At 47.4% G+C, this 18,917-nt stretch overlaps 1 protein-coding gene across 1 annotated transcript in view; it reads right to left on the reverse strand.

Annotated features, from left to right (window-relative positions):
• Positions 1-545: 545 nt before the first annotated feature.
• LOC311130944 (egl nine homolog 1-like) overlaps positions 546-18,917 on the reverse strand; it is a 37,578-nt gene continuing 19,206 nt past the window's right edge. Inside the window, exons 3-5 of the mRNA XM_084163767.1 lie at positions 2,545-2,681; positions 2,043-2,110; positions 546-1,743 (exon numbers count right to left, since the gene is read on the reverse strand). Coding sequence (XP_084019893.1) covers positions 1,688-1,743; positions 2,043-2,110; positions 2,545-2,681 — 261 coding nt within the window. The 3' untranslated portion in view covers positions 546-1,687. The remainder of the gene's footprint in view (positions 1,744-2,042; positions 2,111-2,544; positions 2,682-18,917) is intronic.

The following is an 18,917-nucleotide window of genomic DNA, read 5'->3' on the forward strand; positions in this document are numbered from 1 at the left end:
CAACGGCGACCGGGGAGCAGTTGGGGGCTGCCTTAATCGACGTCAACGGCGACCGGGGAGCAGTTGTTGTTGGGGATTATTAAGGTTATTTAGGGCTGCCTTAATCGACGTCAACGGCGACCGGGGAGCAGTTGTTGTTGGGGATTATTAAGGTTATTATTATTAAATTATTAAGGGCAGAGAGGCAGATTTTTCCACCTAGCCAGCTCTGGGATTCAAACCAGCGACCTTTCGGATACTGGCCCAACGCTCTTAACTGCTAGGATACCTGCCGCATTCAGTTAGGTCTACCAATTCTCCTGTTGATAAACTCATTGGTCAGATGTGCCTTAACAGGAATTATGCCTTTATGGTGTTTGTGACCACATGACGGCGATGGTGTATAGCCAGAGAGAATAGTCATGACTGTATTATTACAGTCTCTCTCACTCACTTTCAACCTCGGCTCAGTGGTTAGAGAAGGAATCGCACAAATGCATACGTGCAGATACACACACACACACACCACACACGCTGTAATGACGAGACAATACAGCCGCAGACTTAAACTGCACTTACAAAACCCGCCTTTTTATTCATTATTAAACTTCAGAGCTGCAAGGTCGTTGCAAGGCTAATAGAACTAGGTGTCATTTTTTGGTTTTTAAGACAACAGTGATATTACGTCTGCAACAACAGACAGATCACTGATCCGTGTTCATTATGGGACGCAAAGAACACGTTTTTAAATGTTTTGTAACGGAGAACGAGCATGTCAGTCCCTCCCTGTTTCAGTCCATTTTCTTCTGTTTGGTGCCTAATGAACAGGACCCAGTTACCAAGCAATGGGTGCCAGGACACAGAGAAAGAGGAGCAGCAGAACAGCACCGCAATCAACATACGCCTGCAATGTGAAAATCACTACTGCCGTTTGCACAAACGTGAAAACTTCTATCTTATTAGAGTCAGTGCAGCTTATGCTATTAATAGCCTTTTCAAACTACTAAGCCAAGCCGGTCCGAGACTAGTTGTACTGTACTGGTCTGGCGTGGTTATGCATCATCCTCATTTACTAGAACCGTGCTGCAAAGGATCGTGCTAAAAGAAAGTATCCAAATCAGCTAAGTACGGTTTGAGTCGGCCCTATAGTGTGCATCAGGCAATAGCAGGACAGTGTGTCACAACCTCCTGTCAAGGGATATCATACACAGTCTTTTGTACCTTTTTTTTCTTCTTAACAGTGAGAGATCCATCCAATGGAGACCATGACATACCGTCTGGCAGATAAGTACATATGGGTACACTTCTTTCATCACCCCAAATTTCACAATAATATTTTTTTTTGCATTCGGCTCACTCCTTCCTTTTTTCTTCTTCTCCATAGCTCATTTTTACACTGGCATTCTTCACATAATAAAGCCAAAAAATCAAAGCAACAAGCAAAAACAGAAACTTGGCAAAAAATGATGAGTCCTTGCAGCGCAATGACATCACATTCAGGGTCTGTGTGTGTGTTGTGTGTTGCGTGTGTGTCAACTTTGGATAGTAAGTGTAAAGAAAGCTGACTAGTCCGAGTCGGTTTCTTTCGTCTCCCTCCTCTTCATCCTGCCATCTCCCTCCCTCCCTCTTTCCTCATCTGGCCACAGCAGCAGCAGCAGCAGCAGCAGGTGATGGAAGTGACGCCTCAGGACCAACCGCTTCTCTCATATTAGCTCAGATCTGACAGCTTGTTCAATTCCACCTTTACTCCCTTTTCTCCTGCACCTATAGGCCGGAATAGAGAAGGAGGGAGAGCGGGGGAGTTCATTTTATTCATTTTTATTCAACCAGTTAAGAACAAATTCTTATTTCTAATGACTTCATATAAATTATTATGTCTTATGATGATCACTATGGCCCTATATTCATAACTCCTCTCAGTCTCACAGTGCTGATCTAGGATCAAGTGCTGATCTAGGATCATTTTATCTTATTCATTATGATCCAAAAGAAAAAAACTGATCCTAGATCAGCACTCCTACTTTGAGACGTTTTATGAATACGTGCCCAGGACTCCATCTTACTTGTTAGGTATTTCTCCTTGGCCTGAGCTCGTTCATCGGCATCAAAATACCATACTGTTATGGCATACCTAGACAGAGAGTGAGACAACGGAAACAGAGAGGTCATCTAACATACAATAATTCACATTATAGGTAACACCATCACTACCCAACCATTTGTCACGGTCCTACTATTCTAACAGTATTGAGCACTTCCATATATATTACAGCTGGATAGTGTTGGTGGTGTTGCTTAATGTGGTAGCACTTTACAACGATGTATGTTCATAGATCAAGGCATGCATTAACCTAATGTAAAGTATGTCACCATTCACACTTCAGCCAAGTTCTCAAAATGGCCTGTGACAGATGCTTTACTTAAATGACATTACAATAAGCAACACAAAACAGGAAGTGTGGGATTGTGATGGAAGACAAGCAGAAGACCCTAGATCCAAGGTCAGGGTTATGACATTTTCTCTGGGGTCAAAAGGTCAGAGGTCAGGCTAAGAGATCACTCTACCTGGTGTGGTAAGCTGGCCGCACCTCATGGGGGTTCCGCCGGTCCGACCAGAAGAAGAGCAGGCGGTCGAACTTGGGCTCTATGTCGGCGAACTGTGCCTTGCCCTCTGGGAAAATCCTCAGGATTCCTCCGTGTTCCTACGAGACAATACAAGTCATGTGTGACATCAATAAATGATCCACATTTTTCCAATTTCCACTCTGGGGAAAAATAATTCATTAATTCATTCAGAAATTACGTTAAAATGTAATTTAATTTAATTCCCCCATCTTGATTTGTCAAAGAACATAGAACCAATCCCCTCATAAAACAGCAAAAGGTGCGAATAGAATGGAAAAACACATGGAATAAGAACCTTTTTAAAATTAAGCTGAGAATACCTACAGTTCTGTGCATCAAAACATTTCTTTTTTCAAAATGCCTTGCTGCAGCAAGGTACATTGTTAATTTGACAACCTTTCTCACAGGGAAACGAAGCACCAAGTTTCATTAGCAATAGCAAATATCATCAAACAATAACCTTTGTAATTAAATATATTTCTGAAATACACTACATGGCCAAAGGTATGTGAACACCTGCTCGTCAAACATCTCATTCCAAAATCATGCTGAACCAGGAAAGGGCCTTGCCCAAACTGTTGCCACAAAGTTGGAAGCACAGAATCGTCTAGAATGTCATTGTATGCTGTGGCATTAAGATTTCCCTTCACTGGAACTAAGGGGCCTAGCCTGAACCATGAAAAACAGCCCCAGACCATTATTCCTCCTCCACCAAACTTTACAGTTGGCAATATGCATTCGGCAGGTAGCGTTCTCCTGGCATCCGCCAAACCCAGATTTGTCTATCAGACTGCCAGATGGTGAAGCATGATTCATCACTCCAGAGAACGCGCTTCCAATGCTCCAGAGTTCAATGGCGGCAAGCTTTACACCACTCCAGCCGACGCTTGGCATTGCGCATGGTGATCTTAGGCTTGTGTGCAGCTGCTCGGCCATGGAAACCCATTTTATGAAGCTTCCGATGAACAGTTATTGTGCTGACATTGCTTCCAGAGGCAGATTGGAACTCAGTAGTGAGTGTTGCAACCGAGGACAGATTATCTTTACACGCTACACGCTTCAGCATTCGGCGGTCCCTTCTGTGAGCTTGTGTGGCTTACTACTTCGCGGCTGAGCCTATGTTGCTCCTAGACATTTCCACTTCACTATAACAGCACTTACAGTTGACCGGGGCAGCTCTAGCAGGGCAGAAATTTGACGAACTGACTTGTTGGAAAGGTGGCATCCTGTGACGGTGCCACGTTGAAAGTCACTGAGCTCTTCAGTACAGGCCATTCTACTGCCAATGTTTGTCTATGGAGATTGCTTGGCTGTGAGCTCGATTTTATACACCTGTCAGCAACGGGTGTGGCTGGAATAGCTGAATCCACTAATTTGAAGGGGTGTCCACATACTTTTGTAGTGTATGACATGACCCTGACTGTGCAGAAAAGGATTATCAGTGATGTGAGGTCTGGGAGCGAAACAGGGTTGAATTTAGGTTCAAACCATTTGTACCAGATTCACCTTCAGTTGTGGCTAAATGAACCTCGTTAGGCAAATAGGGGGGAGGAATGAGGAAGTATGTGTGTTTGTTGCTATTTACTCCATGCAGATAAGAGTGTGGTTCGGAAAACAAACAGAGGAGCAGTCACGTCCACCTCTTCCCAAATGCCACGGATAAAGCTGTTACCACGTGTAGTGTTTCCTGGGAGTTGGGTCAGTGTTTTCCTGGGAGTTGGGTCAGTGTGAGTTAAGAGGAAACAAACACAATGACACACACGCCAAAACACACAGTAACACACACATCCCAACATGCTTCCTGAAACACACATTCATATAAATGCATGCAAACACACATAGGTACACACAGCAGCACCCTGCATCCCTACACACACACGCACGCATCCCTACACACACACGCAGGCACACGCACACACACGCCCCTCGAAACACGCAGGATAGGAATGTTAAAGGTGGGAAAATTTTAAAAGGAGAAATGCTTTTTCCTGTGGGGGGCCAACCTGGTGCTAAACATAGCTATGAGGAATCTGCACGCCGTGATTTACATGACTCATAACTGCAGGTTTGCATGAACTGCTTGGGGGCCAGTGTGTGTGTGTGTGACGGGTGTGTAAAGAAGACATGAGAGCGGGGTCTGTTGACCTTCAAACATGCACGTCTCCCCAAGCTTCTCCGGGGGATCAAGTTAACCGTTCACCTCCTAAGGGGGGCTGGGGAATCAAATCAAATCAAATTTTATTTGTCACATACACGTGTTTAGCAGATGTTATTGCGGGTGTAGCGAAATGCTTGTGCTTCTAGCTCCGACAGTGCAGTAATATCTAACAAGTAATATCTAATAATTTCACAACATATACCTAATACACACAAATCTAAGTAAGAAATGGAATTTAAGAATATATACTGTACATATGGACAAGCAATGACAGAGCTGTCATGGGCCTCTCACTCCACCGGGTTACCACCTTTATTTTCTTCCACTCTGCTCACCACTCTCTCTACTCAGCCTAACTAGCTCCACCTGTCCCTGCTCTGCTCTGCTCTAATTACTCTGCCAGCTGCGCTGCATTACCCACTACCTCTCCCAGTATTTAAGGCCCTGTCTTTCAGCTCTCCGGTGTCAGATCGTCTGCAAAGCTCACACCCGGAACCTGTTTGCTCGCGCTTCTGGCTCACCCTGGTTTTGTGACCCCGGACCTGCCTGTTTTTTGGATACTCTTCTGCCTCAGGAGATCCAGACCTGCTTCTGCCATTACGACTCCTGACTACTCTTCAATCCCGGTAACTCTGACCAGCCTTCTGCCTTGCTACTACGTATTTTGGATTTCCCTTGAACTGTACTGCTGCCTGGTTTCATTCCGCCCTGTTGTGTCTGTGTCTCCCCCCCCCAGGACTTCTGGACCACCCACCACCGGCTTCATAGGACGCATCGCTGCCACTGGGGGGGGCACAGACCCAGCGCATTGGACGGGATCCCTGTTACCCCTGGAGCCTTCATTCACTCCCTACTTCCCTTTTCCCTTAAGTTTAATAAACTTTCTGGTGTGACGCAATTGTGGTCCTCTGGTCGTCTGTCTGAACCGTGACAGTACGATCTGACCATTATGGACTCAGCGCACACTTTCCCCGACATGGAAACCGATGAGCATGAGCAGCAGTTCCAGCAGCAGCAACAACAACTCGCCATGATCATTCAACTCCTCACCAACCTTACCCCAGCCAGTCTGCCCACCAGCCCAGCCCCCGAGTTACCTGCCCCGGTCATTGCAGCCGCTGCTCCGGAACCCAAGATTGGAAACCCCGAGCGGTTCAACGGCGATTCAACCCAGGTCCGGCCATTCCTGACTAGCTGCCGACTTCAGTTCTCCTTGCAGCCAAGGACCTTCGCCACGGAGGGGGCTAAAGTTGGGTATGCCATCACTCACCTGACGGGCCGAGCTCGACTCTGGGGAACAGCAGAGTTCGAACGTCAAACCCCCGCATGTGCAACCTTCGACCTGTTTGCTGAGGAGATGCTGAAGGTGTTTGACCTGGATTCACCCACCGCAGAGGCGTCTCGTGAACTGTTCAGTATTCGACAAGGCAGACGTACAGTCGCAGACCATTCCATCGACTTCCGAACCCTGGCTAGACGAAGTTCTTGGAACACACCATCGTTGGTGGACGCGTTCTTCCATAGTTTGGCTGACTATATCAAGGACGAGTTGGTCTCCCATGAACTGCCTTCCACTCTTGATGAAGCCATCGCACTGACTGTCAGGATCGACAGAAGGATATAGACCCGTCGTCGTGAGAGGGGGCGCCAAGGTCCACCTACTACCGGCATTCGGAGAGATCCGACTGGGCTCCTGTCATCTACTGCCACTCACCCAGGTCAGCTTGATCAGTCTGAGCCTATGGAGATTGGGCGAGCCTCCCTCACTCCTGCAGAGCGCCAGCGCCGCTTCACCTCAAACCTCTGCCTCTATTGTGGAGGTGAGGGACATCGTGTGGTAACCTGCCCTTTAAAGGGCCGAAGCTCACCGGGCATAGGGGGAGTCCGGTTGAGTTCAATGACCATCCAGTCCTCCGACCGCAAACCCCTGCTGCAAGTTCACCTCCGCCTCTCTGACTCAACTCACACCCTGGCTGCTCTGGTGGATTCTGGCGCCGAAGCCAACATAATGGACATCAAGCTGGCACGCCAACTGGGACTGGAGAACCTCCGTTTGACACCTCCTATTCCTGCCCGGGCACTGGACGGACACTTACTCGGATCGGTCACTCATGTCACGGCCCCGGTCTCGATGGGTCTGTCCGGAAACCATCAAGAAACTATCCAGTTTCACCTGCTCCCCTCTCCAGGCCAACCCCTCATCCTGGGTTACCCATGGCTCCGCCGGCACAACCCTCAGCTCGACTGGGTGACCGGGGTGATCAGGGAGTGGGGAGAGGACTGCCACCGAACCTGCCTGCTTGCTGCCGCACTACCCCCTCGGCCAGTACCTACTAACTCCGCTCCTGACCTCTCCAATGTCCCAGAATGCTACCATGGTCTCAGAGAGGTGTTTAACAAAGCAAGAGCCACATCTCTGCCCCCTCACCGACCGTACGACTGTGCCATCGACCTCCTCCCTGGAACAGCTCCTCCAAAGGGTCGTCTTTATTCGTTGTCTGCTCCTGAAAGAAAGTCCATGGAGGACTACATCAATGGCTCTCTGTCCGCAGGATTAATCCGTTCATCTTCATCTCCTGCTGGTGCTGGCTTCTTCTTTGTGGGGAAGAAGGACGGATCTCTTCGCCCCTGCATCGACTACAGGGGACTCAACGACATCACAGTGAAGAACCGTTACCCTCTGCCTCTGCTCACCTCTGCTTTTGAGTTGCTCCAGGGAGCCACTGTTTTTACCAAGTTGGATCTCAGAAACGCTTACCACCTAGTGCGGATCCGGGAGGGAGATGAATGGAAAACCGCATTCAATACACCAACAGGCCACTACGAGTATCTGGTTATGCCTTTTGGCCTCACCAATGCTCCTGCTGTGTTCCAGGCTCTAGTGAATGATGTTCTGCGGGACATGTTAAACAAGTTTGTCTTCGTTTACCTGGATGACATCTTAATCTACTCCAGAAACCTGTCTGAACACACCCGCCATGTCCAGCAAGTCCTTCATCGTCTTCTGGAGAATTCCCTCTACGCCAAGGCAGAGAAATGTGAGTTTCACGTCAAGACAGTGGCCTTCCTGGGGTACATAGTGGCAGAGGGAAGTATCCAAATGGATCCTGCCAAAGTATCAGCAGTCACTTCATGGCCTGTTCCGGAGAACAGAAAGAAGCTGCAACAGTTTCTGGGGTTTGCTAACTTCTATAGGAAGTTTATCCGGAACTACAGTACCGTTGCTGCCCCTCTCACTGCTCTAACCAGCACCAAGCAACCCTTCACCTGGACCCCAGCAGCCGACAAAGCCTTCAGTACCCTCAAGGTGAGGTTCACCTCCGCTCCCATCCTCCAGATGCCTGATGTGGACCGGCAATTCATTGTGGAGGTGGACGCCTCGGATGTGGGAGTTGGTGCTGTGATTTCTCAGTGGGCTGCGGAGGATAGGAAGCTCCATCCCTGTGCCTTTTTCTCACGTCGGTTGTCCCCCTCTGAGTGCAATTACGACATAGGGAACCGTGAGCTGCTGGCTGTGAAGCTTGCCTTGGAGGAGTGGCGTCACTGGCTGGAGGGGTCCACCATTCCATTTCTCGTTTGGACCGATCATAAGAACTTGGAGTACATCCGCACGGCCAAACGGTTGAACTCCAGGCAGTCCCGCTGGGCCCTGTTCTTCACCAGGTTTAATTTCACTCTGTCATACCGGCCTGGATCACGCAACACCAAGCCAGACGCCCTCTCCCGTCAATTCCAGAAGGATGACACCCCCTCCAAGGACCCTGTGTCGATTCTGCCAAGTCCCTGCATCGTTGCAGCTCTGACCTGGGCTGTTGAGGAACAGGTGCTGGAGGCTCTCCGTAACCAGCCAGGTCCCAGCACTTGCCCAGCTGACCGCCTTTTTGTCCCCGAAGACCTGAGGTCCCAGGTCGTTCAGTGGGGACATGACTCCCGCCTAGCTTGTCACCCTGGCTCCACCCGCACTTACAACCTGCTCGCCCAGAGGTTCTGGTGGCCCTCTCTGAGGAAGGATGTACGGGAATTCGTCCAAGCCTGCCCCATCTGCAACCAACACAAGTCGTCCTGCCAGCCCCCAGCCGGATTGCTGCAGCCCCTGCCTGTGCCCAGACGTCCCTGGTCTCACATCGCCCTTGACTTTGTCACGGGGCTGCCCCCTTCAAGTGGCATGACCGTCATTCTCACCATCGTTGACCGTTTCAGCAAGATGGCACACTTCATTCCCCTCCCCAAGCTCCCAACCGCCAAGGAGACCGCCCAGGTGGTCCTGGAACACGTCTTCCGGATCCACGGACTGCCAAAGGATGTAGTTTCTGACCGTGGCCCACAATTCTCCTCCGCTTTTTGGAAGGAGTTCTGTCACCTGCTGGGAGCCACAGTCAGTCTGACTTCCGGATTCCATCCCCAATCCAATGGGCAGTCAGAGCGGGCTAATCAGGAGCTCGAGAAGGCACTGCGATGCATGACTTCACGCAACCCCCACTCCTGGTCGCAGCAATTGACATGGGTGGAGTACGCACACAATTCTCTGACCTGCTCTGCCATCGGTATGTCCCCTTTCCAATGTGTTTATGGATACCAGCCTCCTCTATTTGCCAGCCAGGAAGAGGAGGTTACTTGCCCATCTGCACTTGCTTTTGCCCGTCGATGTCGCCGCACCTGGTCACAAGCCCGAGCCACACTCCTCAGATCCGTTGCCAGCTACACTACCGGGGCCAACCGTCGGAGAATTCCTGCTCCCACCTACCATGTTGGTCAAAGGGTGTGGTTGTCATCGAAGAACCTGCCACTCAGGGTGGAGTCGCAGAAGCTGGCACCTCGGTTCATTGGCCCATTCCCTATCATAAGAGTGATTAGCCCAACTGCTGTCCGGCTCCAACTGCCTAATTCCCTGAGGGTGCACCCCACTTTCCATGTGTCTAAGATTAAGCCCATCCATGAGAGTCCGCTGGTCCCTGCTGCGCCTGGTCCTCCTCCTCCACGGCTCGTCGATGGTGGTCTGGTTTACACCGTCCGCCGCCTGCTTCGGTCCAGATGGAGGGGTAGGGGTCTCCAGTACCTCATTGACTGGGAGGGCTATGGACCTGAGGAGAGGACCTGGGTGCCAGCTAGTCGGATTGTGGATAGGACTCTCATCACCGCTTTCCACCAACGGCATCCTGATCAACCTGCAATCCGTAGGGGCCGCCCCAGAGGGGTCCCTAACCGTCCGGCCCGCTCGGCTTCCTGTCCTGTGCCTGATCCTGTCTCGGGACCTGTCCCATCTCCCGACCACGGCCCTCCGGCTTCCTCCGAGGATGAGGACGTTCACTCGGACCGTTCGGAGGAGTTCTAGCCCTCCTCCGGCTCCCCTCCTCCCGCCCGGCGTGGTGTTGCTCTTGGGACTTCTGGGGCCGTCCCTTGGGGGGGGGGTTCTGTCATGGGCCTCTCACTCCACCGGGTTACCACCTTTATTTTCTTCCACTCTGCTCACCACTCTCTCTACTCAGCCTAACTAGCTCCACCTGTCCCTGCTCTGCTCTGCTCTAATTACTCTGCCAGCTGCGCTGCATTACCCACTACCTCTCCCAGTATTTAAGGCCCTGTCTTTCAGCTCTCCGGTGTCAGATCGTCTGCAAAGCTCACACCCGGAACCTGTTTGCTCGCGCTTCTGGCTCACCCTGGTTTTGTGACCCCGGACCTGCCTGTTTTTTGGATACTCTTCTGCCTCAGGAGATCCAGACCTGCTTCTGCCATTACGACTCCTGACTACTCTTCAATCCCGGTAACTCTGACCAGCCTTCTGCCTTGCTACTACGTATTTTGGATTTCCCTTGAACTGTACTGCTGCCTGGTTTCATTCCGCCCTGTTGTGTCTGTGTCTCCCCCCCCCAGGACTTCTGGACCACCCACCACCGGCTTCATAGGACGCATCGCTGCCACTGGGGGGGGCACAGACCCAGCGCATTGGACGGGATCCCTGTTACCCCTGGAGCCTTCATTCACTCCCTACTTCCCTTTTCCCTTAAGTTTAATAAACTTTCTGGTGTGACGCAATTGTGGTCCTCTGGTCGTCTGTCTGAACCGTGACAAGAGCGGCATGGACTTAGATACAGTAGAATATTATAGAATAGAATACAGTATATACATATGAGATGAGTAATTCAAGATATGTAAACATTATTAAAGTGACTAGTGTTCCATTTCTTAAAGTGGCCAGTGATTTCAAATAGGCAGCAGCAGCCTCTAATGTGCTAGTGATGGCTATTTAACAGTCTGATGGCCTTGAGATAGAAGCTGTTTTTCATTCTCTCGGTCCCAGCTTTGATGCACCTGTACTGACCTCACCTTCTGGATGATAGAGGGGTGAACAGGCAGTGGCTCGGGTGGTTGATGTCCTTGATAATCTTTTTGGCCTTCCTGTGACATCGGGTGCTGTAGGTGTCCTGGAGGGCGGGTAGTTTGCCCCCGGTAATGCGTCCGGCAGACCGCACCACCCTCTGGAGAGCCCTGCGGTTGCGGGCGGTGCAGTTGCCGTACCAGGCGGTGATACAGCCCGACATGATGCTCTCAATTGTCTGTAAAAGTTTGTGAGGGTTTTAGGTGCCAAGCCACATTTTTTCAGCCTCCTGAGGTTGAAGAGAGTCTGTTGCGCCTTCTTCACCACACTGTCTGCGTGGGTGGACCATTTCAGTTTGTCAGTGATGTGTACGCCAAGGAACTTGAAGCTTTCCACCTTCTCCACTGCGGTCCCGTCGATGTGGATAGGGGGGGTGCACCCTCTGCTGTTTCCTGAAGTCCACGATAATCTCCTTTGTTTTGTTGACGTTGAGTGAGAGGTTATTCTCCTGGCAACACACTCCCAGAGCCCTCACCTCCTCCCTGTAGGCTGTCTCGTCATTGTTGGTAATCAAGCCTACTACTGTTGTGTCGTCTGCAAACTTGATGATTGAGTTGGAGGCATGCTTGGCTACGCAGTCATGGGTGAACAGGGAGTACAGGAGGGGGCTGAGCACGCACCCTTGTGGGGCCCCAGTGTTGAGGATCAGCAAAGTGGAGATGTTGTTTTCTACCTTTACCACCTGGGGGCGGCCCATCAACAAGTCCAGGACCCAGTTGCACAGGGCGGGGTTCAGACCCAGTGCCTCGAGCTTAATGATGAGCTTGGAGGGTACTATGGTGTTGAATGCTGAGCTATAGTCAATGAACAGCATTCTTACATAGGTATTCCTCTTGTCCAGATGGGATAGGGCAGTGTGCAGTGTGATGGCGATTGCATCGTCTGTGGATCTATTGGGGCAGTAAGCAAATTGAAGTGGGTCTAGGGTGACAGGTTAGGTAGAGGTGATATGATCCTTGACTAGTCTCTCAAAGCACTTCATGATGACAGAGGTGAGTGCTATGGGGTGATTGTCATTTAGTTCAGCTACCTTTGCTTTCTTGGGTACAGGAACAATGGTGGCCATCTTGAAGCATGTGGGGACAGCAGACTGGGAAAGGGAGAGATTGAATATGTCTGTAAACACACCAGCCAGCTGGTCTGCGCATGCTCTGAGGACGCGGCTAGGGATGCCGTCTGGGCCGGCAGCCTTGCGGGGGTTAACATGCTTAAATGTCTTACTCACGTCGGCCACTGAGGAGAGGCCACAGTCCTTGGTAGTGGGCCTCGTCGGTGGCACTGTGTTATCCTCAAAGCGTTAATCATGAAACACACACCTCCTCCCTTATGCTTCCCGGAGAGATATTTATTTCTGTCTGCGCGATGAACTGAGAACCGACCTGGCTGGACCGATTTCGACAGAATATCACCAGTGAGCCATGTTTCTGTGAAACAAAGTATGTTACAGGCCTTGATGTCTCTCTGGAAAGAAATCCTTGCCCTGAGCTTGTCGACCTTGTTATCCAAATCTGAACATTAGCGAGTAGTATACTTGGAAACGGTGTATCCGAGTGCCTCTCCTCCGCCGGCGATGTTTTGGGTCAGCCGCTGGAATCAGTTCAATTGCCCTGGGGAGAGCAAACAAAGGATCTGCTTCGGGAAGTCGTATTCCTGGTCGTAATGCTGGTGAGTTACCGCCGCTCTGATATCCAATAGTTTTTCCCGGCTGTATGTAATGATACAAAACACTTTCTGAGCTAATAATGTCAAAAATAATACATACAAAAACAAAATACCGCAAAGTTTCCTAAGAGCTAGTTGCGAGGCCAAATGATGAGGAACTGGTGGGTATGAGAGAGTAGTAACTTGGTCTTAACCCTACATCATAAGTAGAAAATAACTAAAAGGGAAGGTACTGCTATATGGAAGGATTTTAGTGGCAACAGGAATGGAATCTGATCTCAATCATTTTGAAATAATTCAAAATGATTCAATTCAGATTCAATTTATGTTGACACTAATATCACTCCATATAGCAGTACCTTAAAAGGGCAAATGTTACATCGTGCTTACATGATTGAAAATCAGTTAAACAGTACCTTAAATCACTTTTAGTTTACTTTTGTGCTAATAGATTGGCTAACCAAATCCTCTCTCTATTCAGAGATTGGCCATTTCATTGTGTAGGTATTTATAAATCTGTGCCCTGTACTCTCTTGGTACCACAACTTGTGTCCTCTTGGCTGTTTTCCTTCATAGTAATCCCAGCTACAGTGGGGAAAAAAAGTATTTAGTCAGCCACCAATTGTGCAAGTTCTCCCACTTAAAAAGATGAGAGAGGCCTGTAATTTTCATCATAGGTACACGTCAACTATGACAGACAAATTGAGGAAAAAAAATCCAGAAAATCACATTGTAGGATTTTCTATGAATTTATTAGCAAATTATGGTGGAAAATAAGTATTTGGTCACCTACAAACAAGCAAGATTTCTGGCTCTCACAGACCTGTAACTTCTTCTTTAAGAGGCTCCTCTGTCCTCCACTCGTTACCTGTATTAATGGCACCTGTTTGAACTTGTTATCAGTATAAAAGACACCTGTCCACAACCTCAAACAGTCACACTCCAAACTCCACTATGGCCAAGACCAAAGAGCTGTCAAAGGACACCAGAAACAAAATTGTAGACCTGCACCAGGCTGGGAAGACTGAATCTGCAATAGGTAAGCAGCTTGGTTTGAAGAAATCAACTGTGGGAGCAATTATTAGGAAATGGAAGACATACAAGACCACTGATAATCTCCCTCAATCTGGGGCTCCACGCAAGATCTCACCCCGTGGGGTCAAAATGATCACAAGAACGGTGAGCAAAAATCCCAGAACCACACGGGGGGACCTAGTGAATGACCTGCAGAGAGCTGGGACCAAAGTAACAAAGCCTACCATCAGTAAAACACTACGCCGCCAGGGACTCAAATCCTGCAGTGCCAGACGTGTCCCCCTGCTTAAGCCAGTACATGTCCAGGCCCGTCTGAAGTTTGCTAGAGTGCATTTGGATGATCCAGAAGAGGATTGGGAGAATGTCATATGGTCAGATGAAACCAAAATAGAACTTTTTGGTAAAAACTCAACTCGTCGTGTTTGGAGGACAAAGAATGCTGAGTTGCATCCAAAGAACACCATACCTACTGTGAAGCATGGGGGTGGAAACATCATGCTTTGGGGCTGTTTTTCTGCAAAGGGACAAGGACGACTGATCCGTGTAAAGGAAAGAATGAATGGGGCCATGTATCGTGAGATTTTGAGTGAAAACCTCCTTCCATCAGCAAGGGCATTGAAGATGAAACGTGGCTGGGTCTTTCAGCATGACAATGATCCCAAACACACCGCCCGGGCAACGAAGGAGTGGCTTCGTAAGAAGCATTTCAAGGTCCTGGAGTGGCCTAGCCAGTCTCCAGATCTCAACCCCATAGAAAATCTTTGGAGGGAGTTGAAAGTCTGTGTTGCCCAGCGACAGCCCCAAAACATCACTGCTCTAGAGGAGATTTGCATGGAGGAATGGGCCAAAATACCAGCAACAGTCTGTGAAAACCTTGTGAAGACTTACAGAAAACATTTGACCTGTGTCATTGCCAACAAAGGGTATATAACAAAGTATTGAGAAACTTTTGTTATTGACCAAATACTTATTTTCCACCATAATTTGCAAATAAATTCATTAAAAATCCTACAATGTGATTTTCTGGATTTTCTTTTCTCAATTTGTCTGTCATAGTTGACGTGTACCTATGATGAAAATTACAGGCCTCTCTCCTCTTTTTAAGTGGGAGAACTTGCACAATTGGTGGCTGACTAAATACTTTTTTTCCCCACTATGAGCTTATAAGGTGGAAGTACCGTTTAACGTATTTTCTATATGTATGAGGTAACAAATCGGTCTACAACATGGTTTCTACTGGAATCAACACCGAACCGAGCTCTTTGAGGGTATTTTCACAGTCCTCTTTAGTGAACTCTTGGGTAAAAAAAAAGCATGTTTTATTCATTTGTAAAAATGACATTACACTTTGACATTATGGGGTATTGTGTGTTGGCTAGCAACATAAAAAAATATATGTAATCAATTAAAATTCAGGCTGTAACAACAAAATGTGGAAAAAGTAAATGGTGTGAATACTTTCTGAAGGCACTGTAAATATTATTAGTAACAAAATAAATAGCAGAAGAATAACTGCAGATGAAATAATGCTGTAATTGAAAATTGTACACACAATGTAGGCTAATGCTCCTTTAAGAGCTAGAATTGATTTTGTATCCTATGTTGTGATTCTCACCAAATATGTTGTCCAATAAACAGCTTATGAAGCTCTCTTAGCCTATAGATCACATATTGACAATCGCTAATCAATATCCAAAAACAGCACGTTTTGTTTTCTTTGCGAACCTGCGCATTATCTCTCTTTTGTGGTACCAATGTCAGGGTTATGTCAGGGGAAACCGTGTTGCAGTAGCCTTGTGTGGTGCGGGAATAATGACAAGCGAACCTGAGGAGCTCACATTGCCCTAAAAAAGGGAAGCGGACACCGGAATTCAAGCCAACCGAACTCAGACAACCTCTCGAGATCGCGTTGTGGGCTATGGAAAGCTGTTTTAACATGTATTCATTGAAATGTTTATATCAATAATTATAAATGTTTATATCAATAACTCCCAATAGGATTCAATGGAGAAACCGGTGTGTGTGAGAGTTTGATTCCCCCTGCAGACAAACTTTTTTTCCTCCCCCCAAATACTATCCACTGCTGCTTCTCAACAGCGCCAGAATAGCTATGCTTAGGCCTACATAATGTGCTGTAGCAACAGGGTCAGGGTCACGCAACGCTCCTAACTTGGAGAAATACAGAGCAGAGAACCTATGTAGCAGCATGCAAATGTGATCCTGCCCCCATGAAGGTCATTATCATAGAATTATTGATATACAAACATTATTTATTGATATAAAAAAGTATAAAATAATTAAATGTTTGAATATAAAAAAAATACATTTTTATATTAATAGATATTTTGGGGGATATAAAAAATGCAATAATTGATATAAGAAATTCAATTATTGATATAAAAAAAGGTTTTATGTTAAAACGGCTTTCCATATGGGTGCTCTTTTCAGGGGTCTGAGTTCCTTTGGAGTATTCACACTGCACAAAAAAAAAAATTGCGAACCGCACTGAGTTCACAAAAATTTGCATGAGTATCTGCATGGTGTAAATGGCAGCAAACACACCTTCTTTCTAATTCGTCCTGCAGTTCCTATTGGTCTTATAACGTATATTTATCCATAACTGAAGGCACATCTGGGCTTATCCAGGCCTCCTTTTAGAAACTTGATCTGTTAATCAATCTGTTAATAAACCATATTGTAGATCAGTGTTCTTAATCCTGGTCGTGGGGATCCATAGGGCTGGACATTTTTTGCTTTGCCCTTGCACTACACACCTGATTCCACTAATCAACTCATCCTCAAACCTTTGATTAGTGGATTTGTGTAGTGCTAGGGCAAAAACAAAAATGTGCATGCCTTTGGGTCCCAAGGACCAGGATTAACACTGCTGTAAATGGCACAGACCAAGTTTTGGTGTAATCTAACATCCTACTATGTGCTCTGAAATATACTGAACAAAAATATAAACGCAACATGTAAAGTGTTAGTCCCATGTTTCATGAGCTGAAATAAAAGACCCCAGAAATGTTCCATATGCACAAAAAGCTTATTTCTCTAAATTTGTTTACATCCCTGTTAGTGAGCATTTCTCCTTTGCTGAGATAATCCACCAACCTGACAGATGTGGCATATCAAGAAGCTGATTAAACAGCATGATCATTACACAGGTGCCCCTTGTGCTGGGGACAATAAAAGGCCACTCTAAAATGTAGTTTTGTCACACAACACAATGCCACAGATGTGTCAAGTTTTGAGAGAGCGTGCAATTGGCATGCTGACTGCAGGAATGTCCACCAGCGCAGTTGCCAGAGAACTGAATGTTAATTTCTCTACCATAAACCGCATCCAATGTTGTTTTAGAGAATTTGGCAGCACGTCCAACCGACCTCAGAACCGCAGACCGTGTAACCACGCCAGCCCAGGACCTCCACATCCGGCTTCATCACCTGCGGAATCGTCTGAGACCAGCCACCCGGACAGCTGATGAAACTGTGGGTTTGCGCAACCAAATAATTTCTGTCAGAAACTATCTGCATGCTCGTCGTCCTCACCAAGGTCTTGACCTGACTGCAGTTCGGCGTCGTAACCGACTTCAGTGGGCAAATGCTCACCTTCGATGGCCACTGGCACGCTGGAAAAGTGTGTTCTTCACGGATGAATCCCGGTTTCAACTGTACCGGGCAGATGGCAGACAGCGTGTATGGCGTCGTGTGGGCGAGCAGTTTGCTGATGTCAACGTTGTGAACAGAGTGCCCCATGGTGGCGGTGGGGTTATGGTATGGGCAGACATAAGCTACGGACAACAAACACAAATGCATTTTATTGATGGCAATTTGATACCGTGACAAGATCCTGAGTCCCATTGTCGTGCCATTCATCCACCGCCATTACCTCATGTTTCAGCATGATAATGCACGGCCCCATGTCGCAAGGATCTGTACACAATTCCTGGAAGCTGAAAATGTCCCAGTTCTTCCATGGCCTGCATACTCACCAGACATGTTAAGCTGTTTGGGATGCTCTGGATCAACGTGTACGACAGCGTGTTCCAGTTCCCGCCAATATCCAGCAACTTCGCACAGCCATTGAAGAAGAGTGGGCAACATTTCACAGGCCACAATCACCAACATTATTAACTCTATGCGAAGGAGATGTGACGTGCTGCATGAGGCAAATGGAGGTCACACCAGATACTGACTGGTTTTCTGATCCACGCCCCTACCTTTTTTTTAAAGTATCTGTGACCAACAGATGCATATCTGTATTCCCTATCATGTGAAATCTGTGATTAGGGCCTAATGAATTTATTTTAATTGACTGATTTCCTTTATCTGAACTGTAACTCAGTAAAATCTTTGAAATTGTTGCATGTTGCCTTTATATTTTTCTTCAGTATATTAGCAGCTATTAAGACCTACTGGAAGTATCTACCAGGTATCTACCTCTTAGTAGATCATTATAAAACAGGTTGTTTGGATCCTGGATGCTGATTGGTTGATATACGGGAGTTGTGGGACAATAACTCCCGCAAAATACCATGATGTGTTAATGTCATAATTCCACTGTCCTGCAGCCCAGGCAGGACATTCATCAACTTAATCTCCCTTGGGAAAAAAACATCTACTGATTATTTTTCCACGATACTATATGGTTTGCAACAGTTGGAGGTTGTATAAACCTATCTGTCTGCTTCTATGACCTGTGCAACAATGTTTCATTTGACAAATGCGATTTCTCCTGTGCCAGTAGGCTAGCTAGCGCAAGAACGAACATGAAACTAATAATTTACCATGGAAACCATAAACACTCAGAATTCCATTCATTCATTAACCAGCGAATGTGGCCTATGTAGGCCTTTTGGATATTTATTAAATCATTTTTTATCGAAGTTCTTGTCTCTCATCATCATTGAATCTCTGCTAGCTAGCTACATGTCAATTATTTGTTTAGCATAGCAACGTTGAATGAATAGAATGATTAGAATTAACGACTGGGCCAAAACATGAGAAAATAACTAACGACCAGCCCGCTTGGGCAGCAACTTTAGAATGCTAAAGTTATCGGGCCTGGAGGCATGGGAAA

The sequence above is a fragment of the Coregonus lavaretus genome (genome assembly GCF_964263955.1).
Source record: "Coregonus lavaretus genome assembly, chromosome: 6".
Taxonomy (NCBI): domain Eukaryota; kingdom Metazoa; phylum Chordata; class Actinopteri; order Salmoniformes; family Salmonidae; genus Coregonus; species Coregonus lavaretus.